At 42.3% G+C, this 24,325-nt stretch overlaps 1 protein-coding gene across 1 annotated transcript in view; it reads right to left on the bottom strand.

The window, feature by feature from the left end:
• kif1aa (kinesin family member 1Aa) overlaps positions 1-24,325 on the bottom strand; it is a 320,981-nt gene that overhangs the window by 285,377 nt on the left and 11,279 nt on the right. Inside the window, exon 2 of the mRNA XM_043702906.1 lies at positions 15,826-15,999. Within this exon, the coding sequence (XP_043558841.1) occupies positions 15,826-15,931 (106 nt within the window). The 5' untranslated portion in view covers positions 15,932-15,999. The remainder of the gene's footprint in view (positions 1-15,825; positions 16,000-24,325) is intronic.

Below are 24,325 nucleotides of genomic sequence, written 5' to 3'. Positions count from 1 at the left end.
AGGTAAAGGCAGCAGTATCTCTGACTCAACTTTCTATTCTTTGGGCTTCCAAAAGTGGTGTAGCAGATTAGGCACAGAGTTTTCAAATCCTCACATTATCTTTGTCAATAGACAAGCTCATCTCCTCTAAAAACACAGCTTAACAAAACCAACTTCAATTCTGGTTGCACCCTGATAGACAGAATGCCTTCCCAAGGCCTCAGTTACCATTCAAGATCTGCCATCTGCTTGAACATTGGGTCTCTCACCAAACTTGCCAGAACCAATTCCCAGGTATTGACCTCATTAATAGCCAATTCTGTCATCTGCAATGAGGATTATATTAAACAATGCTCTTCCTGAGTCATTGTGTCTGTAGGAACCCTCTTAAACAAGACGCAACCTGCAGTTAACTTCCAGGCCTGGTCTCACAAATAAATGTTTGTTTGTCTGTTCTTCTGCTTTTATCACAATCTGTTTCAAAGTCCATAAATAATTCTCAGCTAACAATTCCCAGTTCACAGTTCCAAACCAAATTGAAAAAAATAATAAAAATCAGTGAGAGTTCTAACACTAAAGGCTCAACCTCTGCTCATAAGACAGTCTCTTCATCCCCAGGATCAACCTGTGAACCTTCCTTGGAATGCCTCCTCCATAAGGGAACTAAAACCATTCACAGTATTCCAGATATGGTCTAACTGGTGCCTTGTATAGTTTTAGCAAAAACTTTCCTGTTTTTATACTCCATTCCCTTTGAAGTAGAGTCCAGTATTCAAATTGACTTCCCTATTACCTGTTGAACATTTATGCTTGTGTTTTGTGACTTATGCACGCAGACTCCTTAATCACTCTGTCCCATGGCTTTCTGCAGTCTTTCTCCATTTAAATAATATTCCACTCCTCTATATTTTCCAAAGTGTATAATCCCATTTTCACACATTATATTCCACCTGCCAAGATTTTTCCTACTCACCTAACCAGCCTAGATCCCTCAGTAGACTCTTTGTGTCATCCTTACCACTTGTCTTCCTATTGTGGGGGTGGCATGGTGGCTCAGTGGTTAGCACTGCTGCCTTACAGTACTAGGGTCCCAGGTTCAATTCCAACCTCAGGCAGACCGTCTGTGTGGCGCTTACACATTCTCCCTGTGTCTGCATGGGTTTCCTCCCACAATCCAAAGACGTGCAGGCCAGGTGAATTGGCCATGCTAAATTGCCCATAGTGTTAGATGCATTGGTCAGAGGGAAATGGGTCTGGGTGGGTTACTCTTCGGAGGACTGGTGTGGATTTGCTAGGCCGAAGGGCCTGTTTCCACATTGTAGGGGATCTAATCTATATTTGAGACATTCAAAAACATGGCTACAATTCATTCAAGTCATTCATCCATATTGTAAATAATTGTGGCCCATGGTGACACTCCACTAGTTACAGACTGTCATTCTCAAAGTGCTCCCCTTATCCTAATTCTATCTTCTCTTAGCACACCAATCCTCTCCACATATACTTATACTACCCCAACTTCATGGGTTCCTTACATGTTATACTTTATAAAACACCTTTTGGAAAATCTCAAGAGGTAATACTTTGGAAATATAACGTTTTGTGATTCCCATCTACCTATCCTGCTTATTACATCTTAAAGGAATCCTAATAAATTTGTCAGACATGGTTTTCCCTTCATGAAGCCATTTTGACTCTGCCATGTTACATCATGTATTAATACTATTACATTCTTTATAATGGTCTCTAACACTTTCTGAATGACATATGCTAAGCTAACTGCCCTGTAGTTAGCTGTTTTTGTGTCTCCTTCCCTTTTTGAACAAATGCATAACATTGGCAGTTTTCCAATCCTCTGGGACGTTTCCAGAATCTAATGTTTGGAAGATTACTGCCAAAGCATTCATTATCTCTGTAGTTACTTCCTTTAATATCCTAGAGTGCAATCCATTGAACCCAGGAGATATACCAATCTTTAACCCTCTTAGTTTCTCTAATAATTTTACGCTAGTGACAGTTATTGTAATCATTTGTTCTTTTCCTTTTGCAGCCTGATTTAGTGTTTTGGAATGTTATCAGTGTTTCCTACCATGAAGACTGACACAGAGTAGGTGTTCAATTTCCTGCTTCCCCTTTATCATTTCCCCAGCTTCATTCTCTAAGTGTTCACTTTGACCTCTCTCTTCTTTTGTATACACTTGAAGAAACTCTTGTATTCTGTTTTGATACTATTTACCCCCAGAGTTTATCTTTTCCCTCTTCACTATTTCTTTACTATCTTTTGCTGTTTTTTAAAACATTCCCAGTCCTCGGGTTTACCATTAAGCTTTGCCGCATTATATGTTTTCTTTTCTGTCAATTTTGAAGCTATTCCTGGTTAGCCATGATCAGTTTAATCCCTTCCTAGAACCCTTTCCCACTGGGATAATACGTTAGTTACAAGTCAAACTATTTTCTTAAACATTTGCATTGCTCAACAATCAGCTTTTCTGGCAAAATTCTTTACCTGACCATTAAATTCTGCCATGTTCTGCTCAGCGCAGTTTCATTTAACATGTGAATCGAGATGTTGTTCAATTAAATCCAAACTCAGGCAAGGTTGCCCTTTGCAAATTATGTTTGGAAACAGATGCAGCATTTCTGGTCAAGGTTCACTCTGAGCAGCTCAATAACCAAGAACTTCGTGCATGTGTTTCGAGAGGCAGAGACTGAGAATTAAACATGTTTTTGTACATTTCTACAAAACATAAAAGTGTCAACTAGCATGTGTTCTAGACCAGTGTTACCAGGACTGACCATAACGCCAAAGTATCTTAGACACGTTAAACCTTCAATTCCCAAATGTGCTTTTTTATTTGGAAAAGAGGATTGTAATTAAACAAAAAGAAAGCAGTGAACAGTCTGGCAAAGTCCTCATGGAATGTTAAACCTGTAAAGTGTCAAGGAAACTTCACACAGGGAGAGTCTTCACAGGAAGAGATAATGAGGGGGCTGACTACTCCTAGCCAACCCTTCCAGCAGAAAGCTACCTCTTACACAGCCATCTGTTTAACCCTTCCAGAATATACAAACAAAGGAGTTGAGAACTGTCTCCAACATTAATTTGTGAGTATTATTAACTGGACATCCTGGTTTATGGACTTGAGTGCTATAAGGGTGATATATTTGAGAATAGTCATTTTCACCATCCCTGCACTGCAGGTAAAACAAGCTGTAAGACTCTCCTTATTGTGAATGCTGGAATTCAGTAATTGTCAAAAGGAATCAGAACACCAGAATGTCCATCAACAACTAAGAATCTGAAAGTAGATTGGTTACCTTCCAACATCAACATTACAGATGTCATCCAATTATGGCCACAGCATTGTCTTACCTACTCCTTCATGAACAATTCAGAGACTGATAGGTACATCTTTTTCCTTAATTAGTTTGGACTCTCTTATTTGTACTCTGTGTTAATGTATGTTCTGTTGCGATTTCTTTTCACATAGTAATTAACAAATTTATTCTGATAATTCAAGGAAGGCTAATTAATTTGGCTCCTTTTAAAATGTAAGTAAATTTGGGTCTGGGAGAAATGAGTCTCTAATTGAGTGAATCCATTTTACATTGACATTCCTGCAACCTATCAAGAGGCAGGTAAATAAAGTCAGCTCATCCATCTCACCAAGAGGCTGTAATGATTTGGGATATCCCATTTGAACCATAACCATCAGTGTCTGGTCATAACACAGGCAGGGTCTAAAGTCCAGGGCAACATGATGAAAAAAACACTGGGCCAATGGTTGCAGCGGCTGAATGGGGAAAGTCTGTAATCTAAGGCCCTCCTGCAGCAGTACACTGAGGAGCTAGAAACCATGTAAAACTTCTCAAGTTGTATATTTTTCATGAAATGCATGTTATAAATATCACCAGTAATTGGAAGTGTAACGAGGATTCTCAGATTGCCACTTACGGGACTGAAAGAAACTGATTTGCTTTGCACGTTATGTAGGGTGGCACGGTGGCTTAGTGTTTAGCACTGCTGTCTCACAACACTAGGGTCCCAGGTTTGATTCCAGCCTCAGGTGAATGCCTCTGTGGAGTCTGCACATCCTCCCCGTATCTGTGGGGGTTTCCTCCAACATTCCAACGACGGGCAGGTCAGATGAATTGGCCATGCTAAATTACCCATAGTATTAGGTGCATTAGTCAGAGGGGTTTGGGCTGCAGGGCCTGTTTTTGTGTTGTAGGTAATCTAATCTAATTTTAAAGTTGAATCATTACATAATAACAAATTCAATAAACAGAACATATTTGTGGAGAAAATAACAGGAGCTAAGAGATCAGTGATTGAAAAATTATAAAAGATGGAAACGGAACTGGAATGTGGAATGAACACGACAGAGCTCATGTTTTGGAAGGCTACTTCCTCCAAGTATTTGTAAAGGAAGACAAATAAACAATGTAAAATCAACCGCTTTGAGGTAAAAGAGCTCAATGTCGTCAACAGGCTAAAAAGGTTTAAAATGGACACAGTAAAGATAGGTAAGTACATACACCAGAGTTCCGATAGACTACAGAGGAGTTTAGATTAGATTAGATTACTTACAGTGTGGAAACAGGCCCTTCAGCCAAACAAATCCACACCGACCCGCCAAAGCGCAACCCACCCAGACCCATTCCCCTACATTTACCCCTTCACCTAACACTACGGGCAATTTAGCATGGCCAATTCACCTGACCTGCACATTTTTGGACTGTGGAAGGAAACCGGAGCACCCGGAGGAAACCCACGCGGACACGGGGAGAATGTGCAAACTCCACACAGACAGTCGCCTGAGGTGGGAATTGAACCTAGGTCTCTGGCGGTGTAAGGCAGCAGTGCTAACTACTGTGCCACTGTGCCGCCCTTTACGAACAATCATGAGATTAGAGTTGCACAGCTTCTATCACATTCACTTCCACACCCATTTCCTTGGGCAGGAGTCTGCCCCTCACTGACTGGACCTTCCACCCGTCACCAATACTTACCCTTCACCTAGACCCGTCCCTGTAGCCTCATGCCCATTCTTGATCTCGATAAGAACTATTGGTGTGAAATGGGCTATCTCAATTTATCTACTCTTCTGACTCCTTCTGCACTCCATGCTTTCAGGAATTTAACCCTGACTTTGTGATCAAACCTGCTGAAAAGGGTGGTGCTGTTGTCACCTGGCATACTGACATTGTTTTGCACTGATCTACAACATCAGGCACGCACCTTATCATCACTGGTCCACAATCCCAGCAGTGAAAAGGCCTAGCTCTGACCTCATCCTTCTTGAGATCTTCCCCCTACAGCTTCCCATTTCATAGTCCCACAGCGCCAAAAAGCCCCCTCCAAGAGCCCACCACAGGACTATCATGGTAGATCCAGTGTTTCAATTTTGACTGACTCTTTTTCCTCCTTGTCCAATGTCTCCCACCCGACATTCTTGATTCTTTAGACACCCTACATCATTTCAACAACTCCTGGTTTCCTGCTCTTGAATAGTCCCTCTTCATTCTCAAAGTGCAACCCTCTGCACCTCCACCCCTACCAGGATGGTTGGCAGTTTCTGCTTCTTCCATGAAAGGAGGCACAAACAGTCGTCATCCACCACTGCCCACCCTCCCTCCCTTCAACTTATTATCTCATTGAACAATTTCTCCTTTATCTAGCCTCACCTCCTCCAATTAAAATGGGTTGCTATGGGCACTTGCATGGGTCCCAATTAAACCACATATCTCTTTATAAGCACATATCTTTCCCATGCTTATTTTTTCTAGTAAACTAATGACTGTCTTAGAGTCAATCCTGCTCTCATCTGGAACTGGAAATATTTATGAATTTTGTTTCCAATTTTCACCCTTCTCTCACTTTCACCTGGTCCATCTCTGACTCTTCTCTGTCTCCATTTCCAAGGACAGCCTGTTGACTAATATCCATTACAAAGACAATGACTCCCACTGTTACATTGACTACAATTCCTCACAGATTCTGATTCTTGATGAAGGGCTTATGCCCGAAGCATCGATTCTCCTGCTCCTCGGATGCTGCCTGTATGGTGTGCACCGGCTGTGCTTTTCCAGCACCACACTCTTCGACTCTGATCTCCATCAGCTGCAGTCCTCACTTTCTCCGACAATTCCTCCCAGCCTGCTTCCTGTAAGGAACTCCATTCCATTCTCCCAGTTTCTCTCTCTCCAATGATGCTTCATCCAATTATAGCACTTCAGTTACTTTGCCCTTCCTCCTCACCCAAGGATTCCCCCCCCCCCCCCCCCGCCACTCCAATTAATAGGTCATTTGCAGTTGAGGGCCCTATTTCCCATAGCTTCTACTCTCACCCCTTATCATGACCAGCATCTCATTCCCCTTCCACAGCACTTTTCCATGCAATTGGACATATCATAATTCTTAGCTTTTAACCTCCCCTTTCCTCATTGTCTCAGGTCCCAGCCACACTCTCTAGGTGAAGCAGTGTACTTCTTTCAATCTAACCTAAGCTCACATTGTGGGGGCTGTTTTCTTCAATGAGGGAATCAAATGCAGGCTTTGTGAAACACCCCAATCAGTCCCAATCTTCTGGTCACCACTATTTCAATACACCATCTTGTTTACTACGTCTGTGCCAGGTTGTCTGCAGTGCTCGAGTAAAGCCGAGCACAAGCTGGAGGACCAGCACCCAACTCGAGACCCAATTCAACTTGGAGTTCAACAACTTCCCATATCCATTTTGAAACTTTACCCCTCTACACTCCCAATACATTGTTCGCGTGCTTTTGCTTCTGGACAAAGCTGACCCTTAAATTGCTACTAATACAGATTCGACTGTTTTTGATTCTTTACTGCAACTGTTGCCAGTCCCCTTCCACCTTTCGTTACATGCCACCCTTGATCTCTCTGACCCTCTAACTTTTCTTGAAACTTCTCTTTTGTTCCACATGCCCCTTCTTTAAACATCCTCAAACACACCACCTTTCATCTCTCTTCGCTTTCAAAGAACAGTCATGCTGGACTCTGTTTCTCTCTCCACAGATCCTGGCAGACCTGCTGAGTTTCTCCAGCATATTTTGTTTTTATTTCAGATCTCCAGCAATTCAATACAATTCTAAAGAAGAGACTTTGCTCACATCAAAAGGTGTACATAACAGAGTGGGTAAAAACAACCTTGCTGAATCCTCAACTCCAGAAGAATACCAACTTGCTCCATAGAGATGACATTTCTACATTTTGCTATAATAGCCAAGTTGTGATCTCCCTGTGAGGCTGCTTATCAGTGACAGTGCTGTCTTGTAGAACCATAGCTATCAAGGTCTAGGCTTAAAAACTCTAAGAATCATTACAAGACTTACAAAGCTTACCTGGTTTGGAGCCCAGAAATGAAAACTGCAGATAATAGATTTGTACCGCGGTTCCTACCCCTTCTGTACATGGACAGTACTATTCCAGTATAGCTACAGCTGCCACACCTCCCTGCCACATGACACACTGCCCAGGTCAAATAAAATTGACCAGTTAGTTCCCAATCAACCTACTCTTGACGACGAGCAAAGTGAATGAGGAAACTGTTGACAATCAAGCAGCACTTATACAGCAAGGAGCTGCTCACTGATTCTCAGTTTAAGGGCCATTCAGTTTTTGATCTCAATAATCTTTAGCCTAAACAGGGACAAAAGAGCTGAACATAGTTGGGGAGGTAGCACTTGATTGAGTATGGTGGCAAAATTGATGTTAATGGGAATCAGAGTGCAGGGATTGGAGGGGAGAAGTTTGTCTACAATCAGAGTCAGACTTAGCACAGAGTATGATGATAGTGGTTGTCAGAGGCCAATTATCTCAGTCCCAGAGCATCACTGCAGGAACTCCTTTGAGTAGTGATGGAGGCTCAGACACTTTCAGCTATTTGATCAATCACCTTTGCTTCATCGTAAGGTCAGAAGTAGAGACCTGTGTTATAATTGCACCACATTCAGCACCATTCACAATTCCTCAGGTATTGAAGCAGCCTGTGTCTGTGTGCAGCGAGTGATAGGTTTGTCTTTTTTATAAATCAGTTCATGGAAAGTGGATGTCCCTGGCTAGGTCTACCTCTCCCTAATTACCCTGAAGGAGGTGATGGCGAGCATCATCCTTGAACTTCTGCAGTCTTTCAGTATAGGGGTATCCATACTGTTCCCATGTATTCAGGTATTAGGGGTGTCCATAATGTTCCCATGTATTTAGGTGTAGGGATATCCAAGTTGTGCCCATGTATTCAGGTATAGGGGTGTCCATAACGTTCCCATGTATTCAGGTATAGGGGTATCCATACTGTTCCTATGTATTCAGGTATAGGGGTGTCCATAATGTTCCCATGTATTTAGGTGAAGAGGTATTCATACTGTTCCTATGTATTTTATTCTATTCTCAAGTTTTTTTAACACAGTACACAAATTGGTGTTAAAATTAACTTAATACATAAAAAGCAAAATAAACAAATGAATAATAAAACTAAATTATTCATTAAAAACTCAAAGAATGCCAAAGTTGGGAGCTCATGGATACCACTATGATCTAAAACAAACCATTAGCACAACAGAAAGGGCTGACCTAAATTCAGATATAGAAACAGTCTGTGTAGAGTTAAGCAATGATAAAAGCTTGTGGAAGTTGTGTACAGGTGGCATAATAGTAACCACACAATAGGACAGGGCATCAAGGAAGAAATAATGAGAGTTTGTCAAAAGAGATTAGATGGGAAAAAGTTGGCTAAAGGAGGAATTCATTGCATGATTTTAGAACAATTTATTAGACCTGCATGTTATGACAGCAATTATAGAGCAAGTTACACTAGATCAGGTTCTGACCAACAAGAAGGGATTAATTATTGACTTCATAATGAAAGTGCCTGGGGTAGCAGCAAGCATAATGTGAATAAGTTTTTGTACTATTTACAGGAGAGAAGCGTGGGTCCAAGACTACTACTTTGAATTTAAACAAGAGCAATTATGAGACCATAAAAACAGAGTTTGCTGAAGTGAAATGGTAGTTAAGTTAAGGGATGTGTCAATAGCAAACATTCCTGGAACACAGAATAGATGCATTCCAACAAATAAGAAAAATTGTAAGGGATAGACACACCATCAGTGGTTAACTAATGAAGTCCAACACTGCATCAAACTCAAAGAAAAAAAATATAATTGTAAAGATGGGTGGCAGGTTAGAAGATTGAACAGAACATAAAAAGACCAAAGAACAGTATAGCATAGGAAAAGCCTTTCTGCCTTCCAAGACTGCACCAACACATGATGCTTTCCTAAACTTAAAGCCTTTTACCTCTATGTGGTCTGTATCCCTCTATTCACTGCCTATCCATATATTTGTCAAGATGTCTCTTTAATATTGCTGTTGTAACTGTCTCCACTAGCTCCTCTAGAGTCACATTCCAGGGACTTACCATCCTCCATATAAAACATTTGCCTCTCACATCTCCTATAAACCTACCCCTTTTTAACTTAAACTCATGTCCCCTAGTTATTGACATTTCTACCCTTAGAAAAAAAGACTCCAATTATCCATTTAATCCATGCCTCTCAGAATTTTGTAAACTTCTATCAGGTTGCCCCTCATTCTTCAAAGCTCAAGTGAAATCAAACAAAATTTGTCCAATCTCTCCTCAATGTTGATATCATCCAAACCAGGCAACACACTGGTTTCTGTAACCTCCCCAAAGCCTCCACATACATCTTGCACTGTGGTGACCAGAATTGTACACAATATTTCAAATGTGGCCTCACCAAGATTCTGCTGAACTGCAATTTTTATACTTTATGCGTCGACCAATGATGGCAAATGTGCTAAATGCCTTCTTGACCACCTTATCCACTTGTGTTGCCACTTTCAGGGAACTAGGCACATGCATGTCTAGATTCCTCTGTGTGTTGATGCTACTAAGGGTAAAAGAAAAAGTAAAAAAAAAATTACAAGATTAATAAGGAGGGAAAAATTAGAGTAGAAAGAAAGTTAACCAAGAATGTTAAAAAAAGGAAAAGTTTCTTCAGATATTTAAAAAAGAAATGAGTTAACATTGTAAGTGTTGGCCCAATAGAAAATGAGTCTGGGGAATTTGTAATGGAAGTTGAGGAGACAGCAGACAAATTGAACAGATATTTTGCACACTACTCACTAAAGAAGATATAAACAACTTTCTGGAAATAGCTGTAAATCAGGAACTGAAAAGGACAGGCAATCTGAAGAAAATTACAATTCCCATGGAAGCACTGCTGAGTAAATTGTTGGAGCTGTGAATTGACAAGTCTTTGGGTCTTGATGGACTTCATCTTCGGGTATTAAAAGAAGTAGTTGGTGAGATAGCATTGGTTTTAACTTTCCAAAATGCATTTCGATTCAGGAAAGGTTCCGAGAGATTGGAAAACAGTGAAAGTAATTCCGTTATGCAACAAAGGAGGGAGGCAAAAAGTGGAAAGCTCCAGCCAGTTAGCTTAACATCGGTCAGGAGGAACATGTTAAACAAAAAAAAATGAAATTGCTCTAAAAGCTCAGAAGGTCTGGGAGCATCTATGGAGAGAAATCGGAACTGAGGAACGATCACTCGACCTGAAATGTTAAACTCTGATTTCTCTCCGTCGACGGTGTCAGATCTGCTGAACTTTTGCAACAATTTCTGTTTTTGTTTGATTTATAGCATCTGCAGTACTTTCAGTTTTTATTTAGGAAGACAATGTTAGTAGCTAACATTAAATATGTTATAACAAAGCACTTGCATAAGTTCAAGGTAATCAGGCAGAGCTACCATGATTATTTCAAAGGGAAATCAACTTTAAATCATGTTATGTCCTTTGAAGAAGTAACCTTTGCTGTGGATAAAGGGGAAGCAGTGAATTGATTGTACTTGGATTTCCAAAGAAAATTTGATAGGGTTTCACATCAAAAGCAACTGAGGAAAATAAAAGTTCCTGGTGTTAGGGATAACATCTTGGCATGGGTGGAAGATTGGCTGGCTAACAGGACACAGAGAGCAGGAATGAATGGGTCTTTTTCAAGCTGCCAGGATGACGTGAGTGGGGTGCCACATGGGTCAGTGCTGGAGCTTCAACTCTTTACAATTTATGGAAAAGACTTGGATGAAGGGATCAAAGGTCCGGCAGCTAAATTTGCTAATGACACAAAGGTATGTCGGAAGGTGAGCTGTGTAGAGGACATAAGGAGCCTACAAAGAGATATAGACAGGGTTAAGTGAGTGGACAAAGATCTTGCAATTGGAGTTCAATGTAGGAAAGTGTGATTTTGTGTATTTTGATAGAAAGAATGGAAAGAAGCATATCATGTAAATGGCATGTTTGTTTTATTGCAAGGGGGATTTAACACAGGAGTGGGAAGGCTTTGCTTTGGTTATATAGGGCTTTGGTGGAACCGGATCTGGAATACTTTTTACAGTGTCACTGTACTTAGAGAAAGATGTTGATGCATTGCCTGGAGCTCACTTTATGAGGAAGGATTAGACTGGCTAGGCCTGAATCTTCTGTAGTTTAGAAGACTCAGAGGTTACATAATTGAAACATATAAGATCCTGAGGGGGTCGTAACCAGGTTGATGTGGAAAGGATGTTTTCTCTTGTAGGAGAATCTAGAACTAGGGGTTATTGTTTAAATATAAGGGGCTGCCCATTTAAGATGGAGATGAGGAAAAACAAAATTCTCTTAGAGGGTAAGAATTCCCTTTCTCAATAAGCATTGGATGTAGAATCTTTGTGCTCTTAAGGCAGAGGAGGAAAGATTTCGATTACCAAGGGAATGAAAGATTAATCGGGAATATGCAAGAATGTATAGTTGAGGTTAGCATCAGTCGTGATTTTATTGAATGGTGGAGCAGGATTGAAGGGCTGAGTGGTCTACATTTGTACCTTTTACTCTTGTAACGTCTGAGGAAAGGTTGTATCCAATCTCAAGCTTTTGCCTGTTTCCTCTCTCCAGGGATGCTTCCAGATTTGTTGCGTTTCTCCAGCATTCCATGTTAGTTACCCTTGTTCATTATTCATATGTTCGCATGTTAATACATTCAATGCCCTGGTCCTTCTAGAAGCTAGGGGGTTGCAGATTTGGAAGGTGCAGTTGAAGATGTCTGAGTGTGATACTGCTGTACACCTTGTAGATGGTACACATGACTACCACTGAGCACTGGTAATGAAAGGAGTGAATGTTTAAAGTGCTGGATAAAGTGTTGATCAAGCAGGCCACTTTTCCTTCACTGGTATCTAGTTTTTTGAGTTTTATTGCAGCTGCAATCATATAGGCAAGTGGAGAGTATTCCATAATTCCCTGACTCACTCTCATGCCACATCCCAGGCCTTGTCATCATATGGGCTACATTCAGCACAACACTTCATTAATGGTCCCCATTATCAGCTTTTCTCCTCCCTTGGCTTACCATTATCCATCCCTTCATTTGCCTAATTTTCCTTCTCTTTCTCTGGGCTCCATTTCTACCTATCTCCTACCTATCTCTACCTATCACTCCCTAATCCACCCAACCTCTGACTTCAGCATACATGCCATCTTTTCCCAGCTACTATCAGCTCTAATGAAGAGTCACTGGACCTGAAACATTGACTCTGCTTTCTCTCCACAGATGCTGCCAGACCTTCCAAGTTTCTCTACCAATTTCTGTTTTTGCTTCTGACCTCCAGCATCTGGAGCTCTCTGGTATTATTTTAGATTTCAATAGTGCTCCTGAGTTATGCCTTGTACATGGAGAACAGACATTGGATAAGCAGGAGTTTCGAGCTGACAATAGAAGATCAAGACTTATCCTTACAGCCACAGTGTTGATATAGCTAGTCCAATTCAATTTCTAGTCAGTGGTAAGCTGATGATGTTGTTAGTGGGAGATTCAGCGATGGTAATGCCATTGAATGCAAGGTTAGATTCTCTTCTACTGGAGATGATCACCACTTGTCACCATGTCTAGTGCAGATTTTACACACTTGTCAGCCCCAAACCTGGAAGTTGTCCAGGTTCTCCTAAACTTGGACGTAGACTGCCTTAGTATCTGAGGAGTCATGGATGGTACAGAATATTGTGTAATCATCAAGGAACATCTGCACTTCTGACCTTATGATGGTCATTGATGAATTAGCTGAAGTTGTTTATGCCTGGAACATTTCCCTGAGAACCTCGTGCAATAATTTCCTAGAGGTGAGATGACTGACTTCCAACAACTGCCACCTTTGTACCACGCATGGATCCAAGCAATTGGGAGCTTTTTCCCTGATTTCCATTTAAGGATGGTCAGCACGCATTGTCTTTATTTACCAATGACACACACTTTGCAGGAAACAGTTAGAAAATACGTGGACTTCAGCAAGTCATTAAAAACTGATTATTAACCAACTCAGTCTGATTGACCTGTCGCAGTCAAAGTTTCTGAGCTAAGGTCCACTCAAGACAACTAACACAGGCTGTGATGGCACTTTCAGAGTCCACCATTGGCTTCCATCCACATATCCCTAACTTTAGTCAGGTTCTCACATCAGTGCTAATTCCCCACTTCCTTCACTCCACTCATCAATTTATGTTTAATGGGAGTACATATGAAAAAGACAGAGCCTCAATATGGTCATTCTAAAGGTGAGTGAAACTGGACTTGAAATGTTAACTCCTTTCCTCTTTTCAAAGAACCTGCCAGACCCGCTGAGTTTCTCCAGCAACTTTCTGTTTTAAGTCCAAAATATGGCACCCTGGATTTGCCAAATCGAGAGTCTCACTAGAAATGCAGATTATCGAGTAAAATAAGTTCCTCATGGATACATCTGGCAGCAATGTTGATCTGTAATTTTTTAGCAGTAAAGGGAATGAAATCTTCAAGAGATTCACAATGAATTTCTTTACAGCAGACATCTCAAGCAGACCTAGTCATGTAAATCACACCAGTCAGACAGAGGTATTGAAGACAGAGCAGTTTTAAACTGAGATTGAGTTGTAGGATCAGAGGGTGGCAACAGTTCAATCAGGTCAGTTTGGCCATGCAGGGTCAGGTCACATCACTGCAATGTATTCTGAGTAGTTTGCTAAGTCGAGAGTGTGGTGCTGGAAAAGCACAGCAGGTCAGGCAGCATCCGAGGAGCAACAGGTCAAGAGCGTGGTGCCGAGTTGGAGGCTTGGGACTAAGATAAGGTGGGGGGAGGAGAAATGAGGAAACTGGTGAAATCCACATTGATTCCATGTGGCTGCAGGGTCCCAAGGCGGAAGGTGAGACTTTCTTCCTCCAGGCATTGGGTGGTAAGGGTTTGGCGATGGAGGAGGCCCAGGACCTGAATGTCCTTGGTGGAGTGGGAGGGGGAGTTGAAGTGTTCAGCCACGGGGTGTTGGGTTGTTTGGTGTGGGTGTCCCAGACATGTTCTCTGAAACGATCTGCAAGTTGACATCCTGTCTCCCCATTGTAGAGGAGACTATATCTGGTGCAATGGATATAGTAGATGACGTGTGTGGAAGTACAGGTAAATCTCTGTTGGACATCGAAGGATCCTTTGGGGCTAAGCCCAGCATTAACTGTGAACAGGCTGAATCAGAATCAAAAATGTACTTGGAGCTCAGCTGTAACCACAGAATGATGGAAAGGCATAAGGTCATCTTAACCTGAAGAAGTCTTAAAGTACAGGCTACCAGCAAAAAATCATTTTACTAGGACATTGCTCCTTCGACTATAATTCCAATTTGTTCCATGCCACACTGAGTGTGATTGTGTGTTTGGCTGACATCTTCCACCCAATGAAACTCAAACTTTCCAATTAATAAACAGAGAACTTGTTTGACTGAAACTTTTCATGCTGAAAACAAATATAAAATGGTCAACTATACTAATTGCTCTGTACGCCCAGATTGTAACTTCTCAAACCGCCACCTCTATTTTTCACCTTAATGAAACCTCACCACAGTAAAATCAGGGGAGAGTGTCCTCTGTTCAACACAAACTCATTAGATCCATCTTATCCATTCCCTTCCAATTTTCTTCTCCTCTGCTGGAGCTGTTAACTATTACTGGGAACACCAGTACGAGTTGCCTCTACCCACACACCACTCTCAAAGCAGAGGTTACTTAATTACCGGTACGTCATTTCTACAGCTAGCATTCACTATCCAGCATCGCCCATCAGGACTCAGTGGACACTTCTTTGTTGCACAGAGATTTACTGCAGCAACCCCTGCCCACCCCCCATAACACTATTCCCATTAATGCTGACATTTAGACAGAAGTGATGCTGATATCTTCTTGGCTGGCATAGCATGGCATCTCATTAGTTAGCCACTTTGGGACAGTGGCTATGATTTGCTATCATCTCCACGGATTACAGCATCTCACTTCTGGATATGTTCTATTCAAGCTGTTCAGAGATGTCATTACACACATCTGGAGCAGGTCGGTCTTGAACCTAGGCCTCCTGGCTCAGAGGTAGGGACACTACCCCTGTGCCACAATGGGGCCCTATCTCCCCTTTGTATGAACAAAATGACAGTGATTCATTGTAAACACTGGTTAAGGAGTTCCTGCTAACCAATCATGAGGTCCTATCATGATTAATCTAAAAGAGACCACCAGCAGTTGTGGTCAATGAAATATCCACTTCACACTCATGGTAAATCACGGATACACAGAAATATTTTAAAGGACATTGGAGAACACCCTGATGACACCAAATAGCAGAACGATGGTGAGTACTCAACCATGCTAAGACGTTATTGGTACCTACATAATCAGCTTTTGTCCTTCGATTGGCTCAGAATCCTCCCAGGCTGTAGCTGGCAGTGCAGACTGAACAGTACAGTGTGGAAGTAAATACTCACTTGTTGTGTTCCCTGACATCTGAATAATGCATTTGCTCTCTCGGCTGATCTCTCTGGAGTTGAAAGGCCGGACTCTCACCGCCACCTTCACTGAGGCACCGGCCATCTTGTTTCCGGGAGGCTCTCCACAGAGAGGCTTAGCTGATCTGTCCTTGTCTTGGTCAGAGCACGGCCCTGAGGAGAGGGAGAGAAAGGCAAGAGAGTCAACGGAAAGTAAAGAAGCAGGAAAATTGTGAACAGGGTCAGGGGCAGGAATCACGAGCCCCGGTGTTGATCCTGGACCAGGCCCTAAACCCTGCCCCCAACAATGGCACCACCACCAACACGGGCACAGCGCCACCACCCACGCAACCTGAGTACAGCACTCAGTGCAGACTTGATGGGCTGAAGGGCTTCATCTGCATTGCATGATTCTATGATTTGATTCTATGATTCAGTTGGGTGTGCCAATGACATCGCATTGGAGGAACACAAAGTAATAGGAGAAAGAATGGTGCACAAAGACCAAGGAATTAGACAGAGACATGTGACAAACCTGGCAGGCATGGTGTTGAAATATACGCATATTAATGTTACGAGGAAATGTCACCAGGTGTAAGTTGTTATATCGAGTCATGATCGCATGGATAAACAGAGATTTAAACATATGAAAAGGTAGGAGCAAATCTGGAGGGATAAGGCACAAAACAAAAGAAGCTGTTTCCATTATTAATCATAGAATCCCTACAGTATGGAAGCACACCATTTGGCCCATCAAGTCCGCACCACCCCTCTGAACATCATCCCACCCAGACCTATCCCCATAACCCTGCATTTCCCACAGCTTTGACAAAGGGTCAGTTAGACTTGAAACGTCAGCTCTTTTCTCTCCTTACAGATGCTGCCAGACCTGCTGAGATTTTCCAGCATTTTCTCTTTTGGTTTCAGATTCCAGCATCCGCAGTAATTTGCTTGTATCCAGTGTTTAACCCACTGCCACCTCTCTTCCAGCAATGCCTACCCTGAAGAAATACTGCTCTTCTCTCCGACAGGATTTTGGTTTGTCTCTCTCCCTCTGTCCACCTTCACTGCTTTCCTTCTCTCTCTCAGTGTTAGACAAGGTATTTACTAAAACTCGCCTCCACAGCCATATTTCCTTCCTCAGTGACTGTCTTCACCTCCGACTTACTCCACGTGGATTTCAACTCAAATTTCACCCCCCATGCAGCCTCCAGGATTACAGGTACTTGCATGATATACAACAATTTTCCAACTGTTATTCTCGCCGCATCCTAAAAGCCATACTCAGGGCCATGCGCTGCCACATGAAAGCACTGGACAACTCTCTCCAGCAGCACCAACTTACTCTCTCTCAAAGCTGTCCTGGTCCACAGGTTCATTTCATCCTTCGTATTATTCAACACCTTAACTCCAAACAGCTTTGACAAAGGGTCAGTTAGACTCGAAACGTCAGCTCTTTTCTCTCCTTGCAGATGCTGCCAGACCTGCTGAGATTTTCCAGCATTTTCTCTTTTGGTTTCAGATTCCAGCATCCGCAGTAATTTGCCATTTTCCCATGGGCCAATCCACCTAACCTGCATATCTTTGGATGATGGGAGGAAACTCACACAGGCACAGAGAGAATGTAGAAACTCCATACAAAGAGTCACCCAAGGGTGGGATTAAACCCAGGTCCCTGGCGCAGTGAGGCAGCAGTGCTAACCACTGAGCCACCAGGCCACAAAGACAATATTATGGTTTGATTGAAGGATTGTTCACCAGAGCATTCAAAAGTAGAATTTATTTGATTAAAGTGAAAGAACATTGAAGGGGTTGACAAAGTGCTGAGTATTTACTACAGATCCCAAATATTGAATAGATAAAAGGGCAAATGTGAAGGAAAATAGAAGAGGAATTTAATAATACAGCAGTAATAATATCAATTATCCTAACTTAGTATGAGGAGAAAAACATTGTAGGGCAAGGAGGATGAAGAGCTCCTCAAATGGGTCGAACACAGCTTTCCTAACCAGCATGCTTCTGGACCACTGAGGAAAAATATATCAGTTTTGAGAAATGAAGTGTGGCAAATGGAATATGTACAGTGGGACGGGTAAAATAGTGCAAAAAGAAAATCTGAAAGAGAGATTAATGGATAACATAAAATGGAATCCAAATATTCTTTTTTTTTCTCAAAAAAGGATGGTTAAATACATAGTAGGGCTCATTGGGAACAGAATAGAAAGTATTTATGCAGCGGCAGAAGGCATGACTGAATACCAAATGATTACAATATTTTGCACCTCCCTTCACAAAAGAAAATGGTAAATGTGAATATTGCAGTAAAGGATGGGGTAATAGAGATATTAGATTGGACAAAAATAAATAGGACATAAGTGCTAAATAGGTTGGCATCACTCAAGGTCGGTTTGTTACACAAGTCTGGATTGAATTCATCTGAGGCTGCTGAAGGACACAAGTGTCTCTGAATACAAACTTCCAATCTTCCTTGGATGCGAGTGGTGCCGGATGTTTGGAGCAATGCAAACATCTCACCCCTATTCAAAACAGAGGAGAAGGATAAATGAGGTATGCTGCTTGGTGCTTATGTTAACTGACAGCAGTCCAGATGAATGATTCAGAGAGAAAAGGTATAACAAAGAATTTGAATCTAGTTAATGTATAAAGAATAGAAAAAAAAGAATTGTATCAGTAACGGTGAACAGGAAATTAAAATTGATTAAAAATGAAAAATAATGTAAAATTATTTTATGTTATTATTCATTTATTCATGCATGTACAAAGATTAGAGAAGCTAGGATTGTTCTCCTTAAATCAGCAGAGAATTAAGGGAAACCTTGTTGGAGTATTCAAAATTATGTGAGTCTTTTTGATCAAACAATTAAAAAGATAATGTTTCTTGTGGCAAGTAGGACAATAACCAGAGGTCTTAGATTGAAAATAATTAGGAGGAGAATGACAACAAGAATGGAGGGAAATATTTTAATGCCAAGAGTTACTAAGATCTGTAATGCACTACCTAAAAGAGTTGAGGGAGCACATATCACAACAATTTCAAAATTAAAATTAAATTAATTCAATTTAAAAAAATTAAAAATGCAACTTGATTGATGGAAAAAACCCATCAGGTTCCATTAAGGAAGGAAATCTGCTATCTCTACCTAGTCTGGTCGAGTCATTACTTCAGACTTTCAGCAATATGGTTAACTCTCATTGACCTTGGAAATGGCCTTGCAAGTAACTTGGTTGTATCAAAACCACAATCAGGACAATTCACAAGAGGTAATGAATAATGATCACACCAGCAGGATCCACAAATAAAAACAAAATCCTAGCAACTACAAGCCAGTCACTTTTATCATAATGCTGGGAAAACTACCAGGATGCCGTTGGCAAGGACAAAATTGATCCTCACCTCGAGAAACCCAGCAGGGATTCATGAAAAGATTTACATGTGACAAATTTAGGTCTTTAATGATGGTAGTGCAGTCGATGTAAATATGGAATATGAAAGGCATCAAATAGGATGCTGACTTATGGAGTAATTTGGAAAACTGCAGAGTTTTAAAGAAATGGTCGTAATGTAAGCAAATCATTCTGTAAGAGACAGGAGGCAGATAGTACTGGTGAATGGATCTATTTTGCTGACTGGAGAGAAGTATGCAGCAGGACCTGCAGGAATCAGTACAGAGGCCAATGGTATTTTTGATAAATATTAATGGCACGGAGTTGGGTATGGATGACGTAATTTCAAGGTTTGCAAATGCCGTAAAATTCAGTGATGTATGGAGCAATAAGAAGGACAATAACAGATTTCAGGGAGCTATAGGTGTGGTGAAACAGGCAAGCACATGGTAGATGAGGTGATGCACAAGAGTGAGGAGCAACACCGTAATGCAGAGTGATCTAAATGGTGCTATCTTCAGATGGGAGCAGAAGAAGAGGCACACATTCACAAATCTCTAGAGGTGACCTGGACATGGCAAGATAGTTAAGAAAGCCAATGTGTAGTTTTCTAAGAGCCCTCAGCAACAGTAGTGTATATACAATTCCTGTTTAAGGAAGAACATAAGAGCCTTAGAGAGGGTAGAGAGAGAGGTTACCAGAATGAGAACAGGGATAAAGGGCCTCATTTATGTACAGGCATTAGAGAAGCTAGGCTTTTTTCTCCCTCAATCAGCAGCGAATTAAGGGAAACCTTAATGGAGTATCCAAAATTATGTGAGTCTCTTTGATCCCGCAATTAAAGAGATAATGTTTCTTCTGGCAAGTAGGGTAATAACCAGAGATCTTGATTGGAAATAATTAGCAAGAGAGCAACAAAAATGGGGGAGAAACATTTTAATGCTAAAAGCTATTAAGATCTGGAATGTACTACCTGAAAGGGTTGAGGTAGCAAATACTACACCAATTTCAAAAGACATTTGGAATTTTATTTGAAGTGGAATAATTTGCAGCATTATAGTAAGAAATATGGGTTGTGGAACTATTTAGATAGTTTTTTTGAAAACGGATACAGTCACAATAGGCTGTGACATACTCAGATGTCCGAATGTTCCAGCAGAATGAGATGGGTTACCTGCTGAGTATGGTAGGGCGGTACAATGGGTCAAACACTCCCCTTTCATACTCTGGGACTGACTGGGACAGTGGGTAACAGACACTGTCCTTTCACACTCTGGGACTGTCTGGGACAGTGGATCAGACACTGTCCTTTCACACTCTGGGACTGGCTGGGACAGTGGGTCAGACACTGTCCTTTCACACTCTGGGACTATAAGAGACAGTGGGTCAAATACTCCCCTTTCATACTCTGGGACTGATTGGGACAGTGGGTCAGACACTGACCTTTCACACTCTGGGACTGGCTGGGACAGTGGGTCAGACACTGTCTTTTCACACTCTGGGACTGGCTGGGACAGTGGGTCAGACACTGTCCTTTCACACTCTGCGACTGACTGGGACAGTGGGTCAGACACTGTCCTTTCACACTTTGGGACTGGCTGGGACAGTGGGTCAGACACTGTCTTTTCACACTCTGGGACTGGCTAGGACAGTGGGTCAGACACTGTCCTTTCACACTCTGGGACTGATTGGGACAGTGGGTCAGACACTGTCCTTTCACACTCTGGGACTGACTGGGACAGTGGGTCAGACATTGTCCTTTCACACTCTGGAACTGATTGGGACAGTGGGTCAGACACTGACCTTTCACATTCAGGGACTGACTGGGACAGTGGGTCAGACACTGTCCTTTCACACTCTGGGACTGGCTGGGACACTGGATCAGACACTGTCCTTTCACATTCAGGGACTGACTGGGACAGTGGGTCAGACACTGTCCTTTCACACTCTGGGATTGGCTTCAGTGACCATCAACTGCTTCACTCTATCATCATAATGAGGCTGAACACATTTATTCTTCCATCACTGTTAGGTTAAACAGTTATCTGTCTCAAACTCTATGAGTGTATGTTGAGTCATCTCTCATTTTACCTTGATCTTCCTCCTGTTCGGACAGTGCTGACTCATGCTTGCTGACAGCGTCATCAAGCACCTTGTCTGGGAGCCTTAGAATTGAATATCGGTTGGCTGTTTTACAATGGGAAACTTCACAGCTGAGCTTACAAGGTAAGACATAGACCGTTCTTCATCTGTAATATCCCATTCTCATTTTGACTACAGTGTCTCAGATCTCGATGATGAGTTTCTCCAACATGGTGAAAATGACAATAAGTCTGAAAGTTGCAAGTTTTGTCCCGAACACGGCACTTCCTGTTTTTGTGGGTAAAGGAATTCTGTTGTGTCAAGATCTACGTAAGTGTGGCTCAGAGAGGGAGCCCGGCCATTTATATCATCAGTTGCCTCCACCACTGTGTGATTTTAGGAGGCCAGGAGGGTGTAACCCAAAATGTACAGAGTACATCTTCAGCTGCTTCATCAATGACCTTCCCTCCATCCATAACGTCAGAAGCGGGGATGTTCACCCATGATTGCACAATGATCAGCACCATTCGCGACTCCTCAGACACTGAAGCAGTCCGTGTCTATGTGCAACAGGATCTTGACAACATCCAGGCTTGAGCTGACAAGTGGCAAGTAACATTCATGCCACACAAATGCCAGGCAATGACCATCTCCAACAAGAGACAATCTAATCATCTCCCTATGGCATTCTATGGTGTTACCATCACTGAATCACCCACTATCAACATTATGGGGTTAGCAGTAATCAGAAACTCACCATATAAATACAGTGGCTACAAGACCAGGTCAGAGGCTAGAAACACCGCAGCAAGGAACTCACTTCCTAACTCCCCAAAGCTTATCCATCATCGACAAGGTACACAAAGTCAGGAGCGTGATGGAATACTCCCCAGTTGCCTAGATAGATATGGCTCCAACAACAGTCAAGAAGCTTGATACTATCCAGGACAAAACAGCTCACATGGTTGGCATCACTTCTACAAACACCACTCCCTGCACCACCGAAGCTTAGTAGCAGCAGTGTGAACCATCTACAAGTTGCACCGCAGAAATTCATTAAAGATCCTCAGATAGCACATTTCAAACTCATGACCACTTCCATCTACAATGACAAGGACAGCAGATAAGTGGGAAAGTCACCACCTGCAAGTTCCTCTCCAAGCAGGTGGTAACCATTGGTTGGACTATGATCAAGATTTGAGGAGAAAGTGAGGGCTGCAGATGCTGGAGATCAGAGCTGAAAATGTGTTGCTGGAAAAGCGCAGCAGGTCAGGCAGCATCCAGGGAACAGGAGAATCGGCATTTCGGGCATAAGCCCGAAGAAGGGCTTATGCCCGAAACGTCGAATTCTCCTGTTCCCTGGATGCTGCCTGACCTGCTGCGCTTTTCCAGCAACACATTTTCAGCTATGATCAAGATTTGACTCCTCAAGGAGAATGCCCGGATTGCTCCTGTCCAGAGGCCGAGGTGAGTGGCACCTTTGCTCTTGTCAGTTTACCAAAGCCCTGACTTCTAATCTAACATTCAAGTATCCGTTCTTAAAATCTGCATTCACAGAGCCGGGAATTCTCCTGACTCTGCATCTGACTACTTTTCAAAATCACTCATCAATGGTAAAGTCTTTTTCAGGCGATCCCTCTGCTAAATGATAAAACTGCAAATATTTTGATCTCATACGTCCTCCACACCTCAGCTTACATATTGAATCCACCGAACTTCCCTTGTGTCATGGGAAATTAGATGCAAGTGAAGAGTGAGGAACTCAACTGCCCAACCTCAGATCACTTGAGGTCCATCAGTCACTGGTGCTGTGTGCGGCCATTGTTTCAGTGAAGATCACTGAGGTGACAAAGAAATATACTTCCCCAAAACAAAACAGTGAGGCTGTTTTTGCCCCTCAGGTTTATTAATAAATTGCACATTGCAGTGCTCCATCCATCAAACAGGGTATCGTGACTGCCAGGACCCTTGGGTCTGACTGGAAAGCGTACGAAGGTTAGGTGCAGCAAAGAAATGGTCAGATTGCCCTGTTTGGCTTCTCACTGTTTTCTACTGAAATTCCAAAATGGATGCTCAGGTTTCTGCAATTGGAAATGATCCACAGGCAGATCAAAACGTGACAATTGTCAACATTCCCTTTCCTGTAAATAATGTTTGGTCACGGAGGTTGGTCTGGCTCACATACCCCTGGAGGTTTTCTCATTCGGCCTACTCCTCCACCTTATACCAACTTAGAATGCTTTGAATCCCTACTCTGTGGAAACAGGCTATTTGGCCCAACAAGTCCACACTGATCCTCTGGAGGTAACCCACCCAGACCCTTTCTCCTACTACTCTACATTTACACCTAACTAATGCACCTAACCTGCACCATCCCTGAACACTATGGGCAATTTAGCATAACCAATTCACCTAACCTGCACATCTTAGGGAGGAGACCGGAGCACCTGGAGGAAACCCATGCAGACATGGGGCAAGTGCGCTAACTCCATACAGACAGTCGCCCAAGGCTGGAGTTGCACCCAGGTATCTGTTCTGCCACCATGAGTCATTTGATACATCCATTCTCTCAGTCTTTCCACATTAAATAGAAAACAACAATTTATCAGTGACTGATTGGGCAATTTTATCGCTGAAAAAGTCTTTTATCCGATTTCTAATCTTTTAAAATGAAGGCACCGAAATGTTCAAAGAGAGTGAAAGAAAACGCTTGAATATTTTTTCACTATCCCTTTTTTGTTGCTCTGTTCATTTCGGTAGCATCCGGTATGTTCATCTTCAGTTTCTGGATACAGCAGAATTAGAATGCTCATCCCAATCCATTGCCAGCATCCTGCTTTCATTCCGCTGCCAGTATCATGCACCTATCTCTTGCCAGTACTCTGTTCTCATTCACCTCCCAGACTACTGCCCCTAGGCCCTTGGCAGTATACTGTTCACATTCCCCTGCCATTACTTTGCCTCAATGCACTTGCTCCACTGGTAGTACCCTACTCTCACTCCCCACCCAGGA

Source organism: Chiloscyllium plagiosum, chromosome 13 (genome assembly GCF_004010195.1).
Source record: "Chiloscyllium plagiosum isolate BGI_BamShark_2017 chromosome 13, ASM401019v2, whole genome shotgun sequence".
Classification (NCBI taxonomy): domain Eukaryota; kingdom Metazoa; phylum Chordata; class Chondrichthyes; order Orectolobiformes; family Hemiscylliidae; genus Chiloscyllium; species Chiloscyllium plagiosum.
Note: the sequence above shows the minus strand (reverse complement) of the source record. Positions and strands in the feature narration are given on the sequence as shown.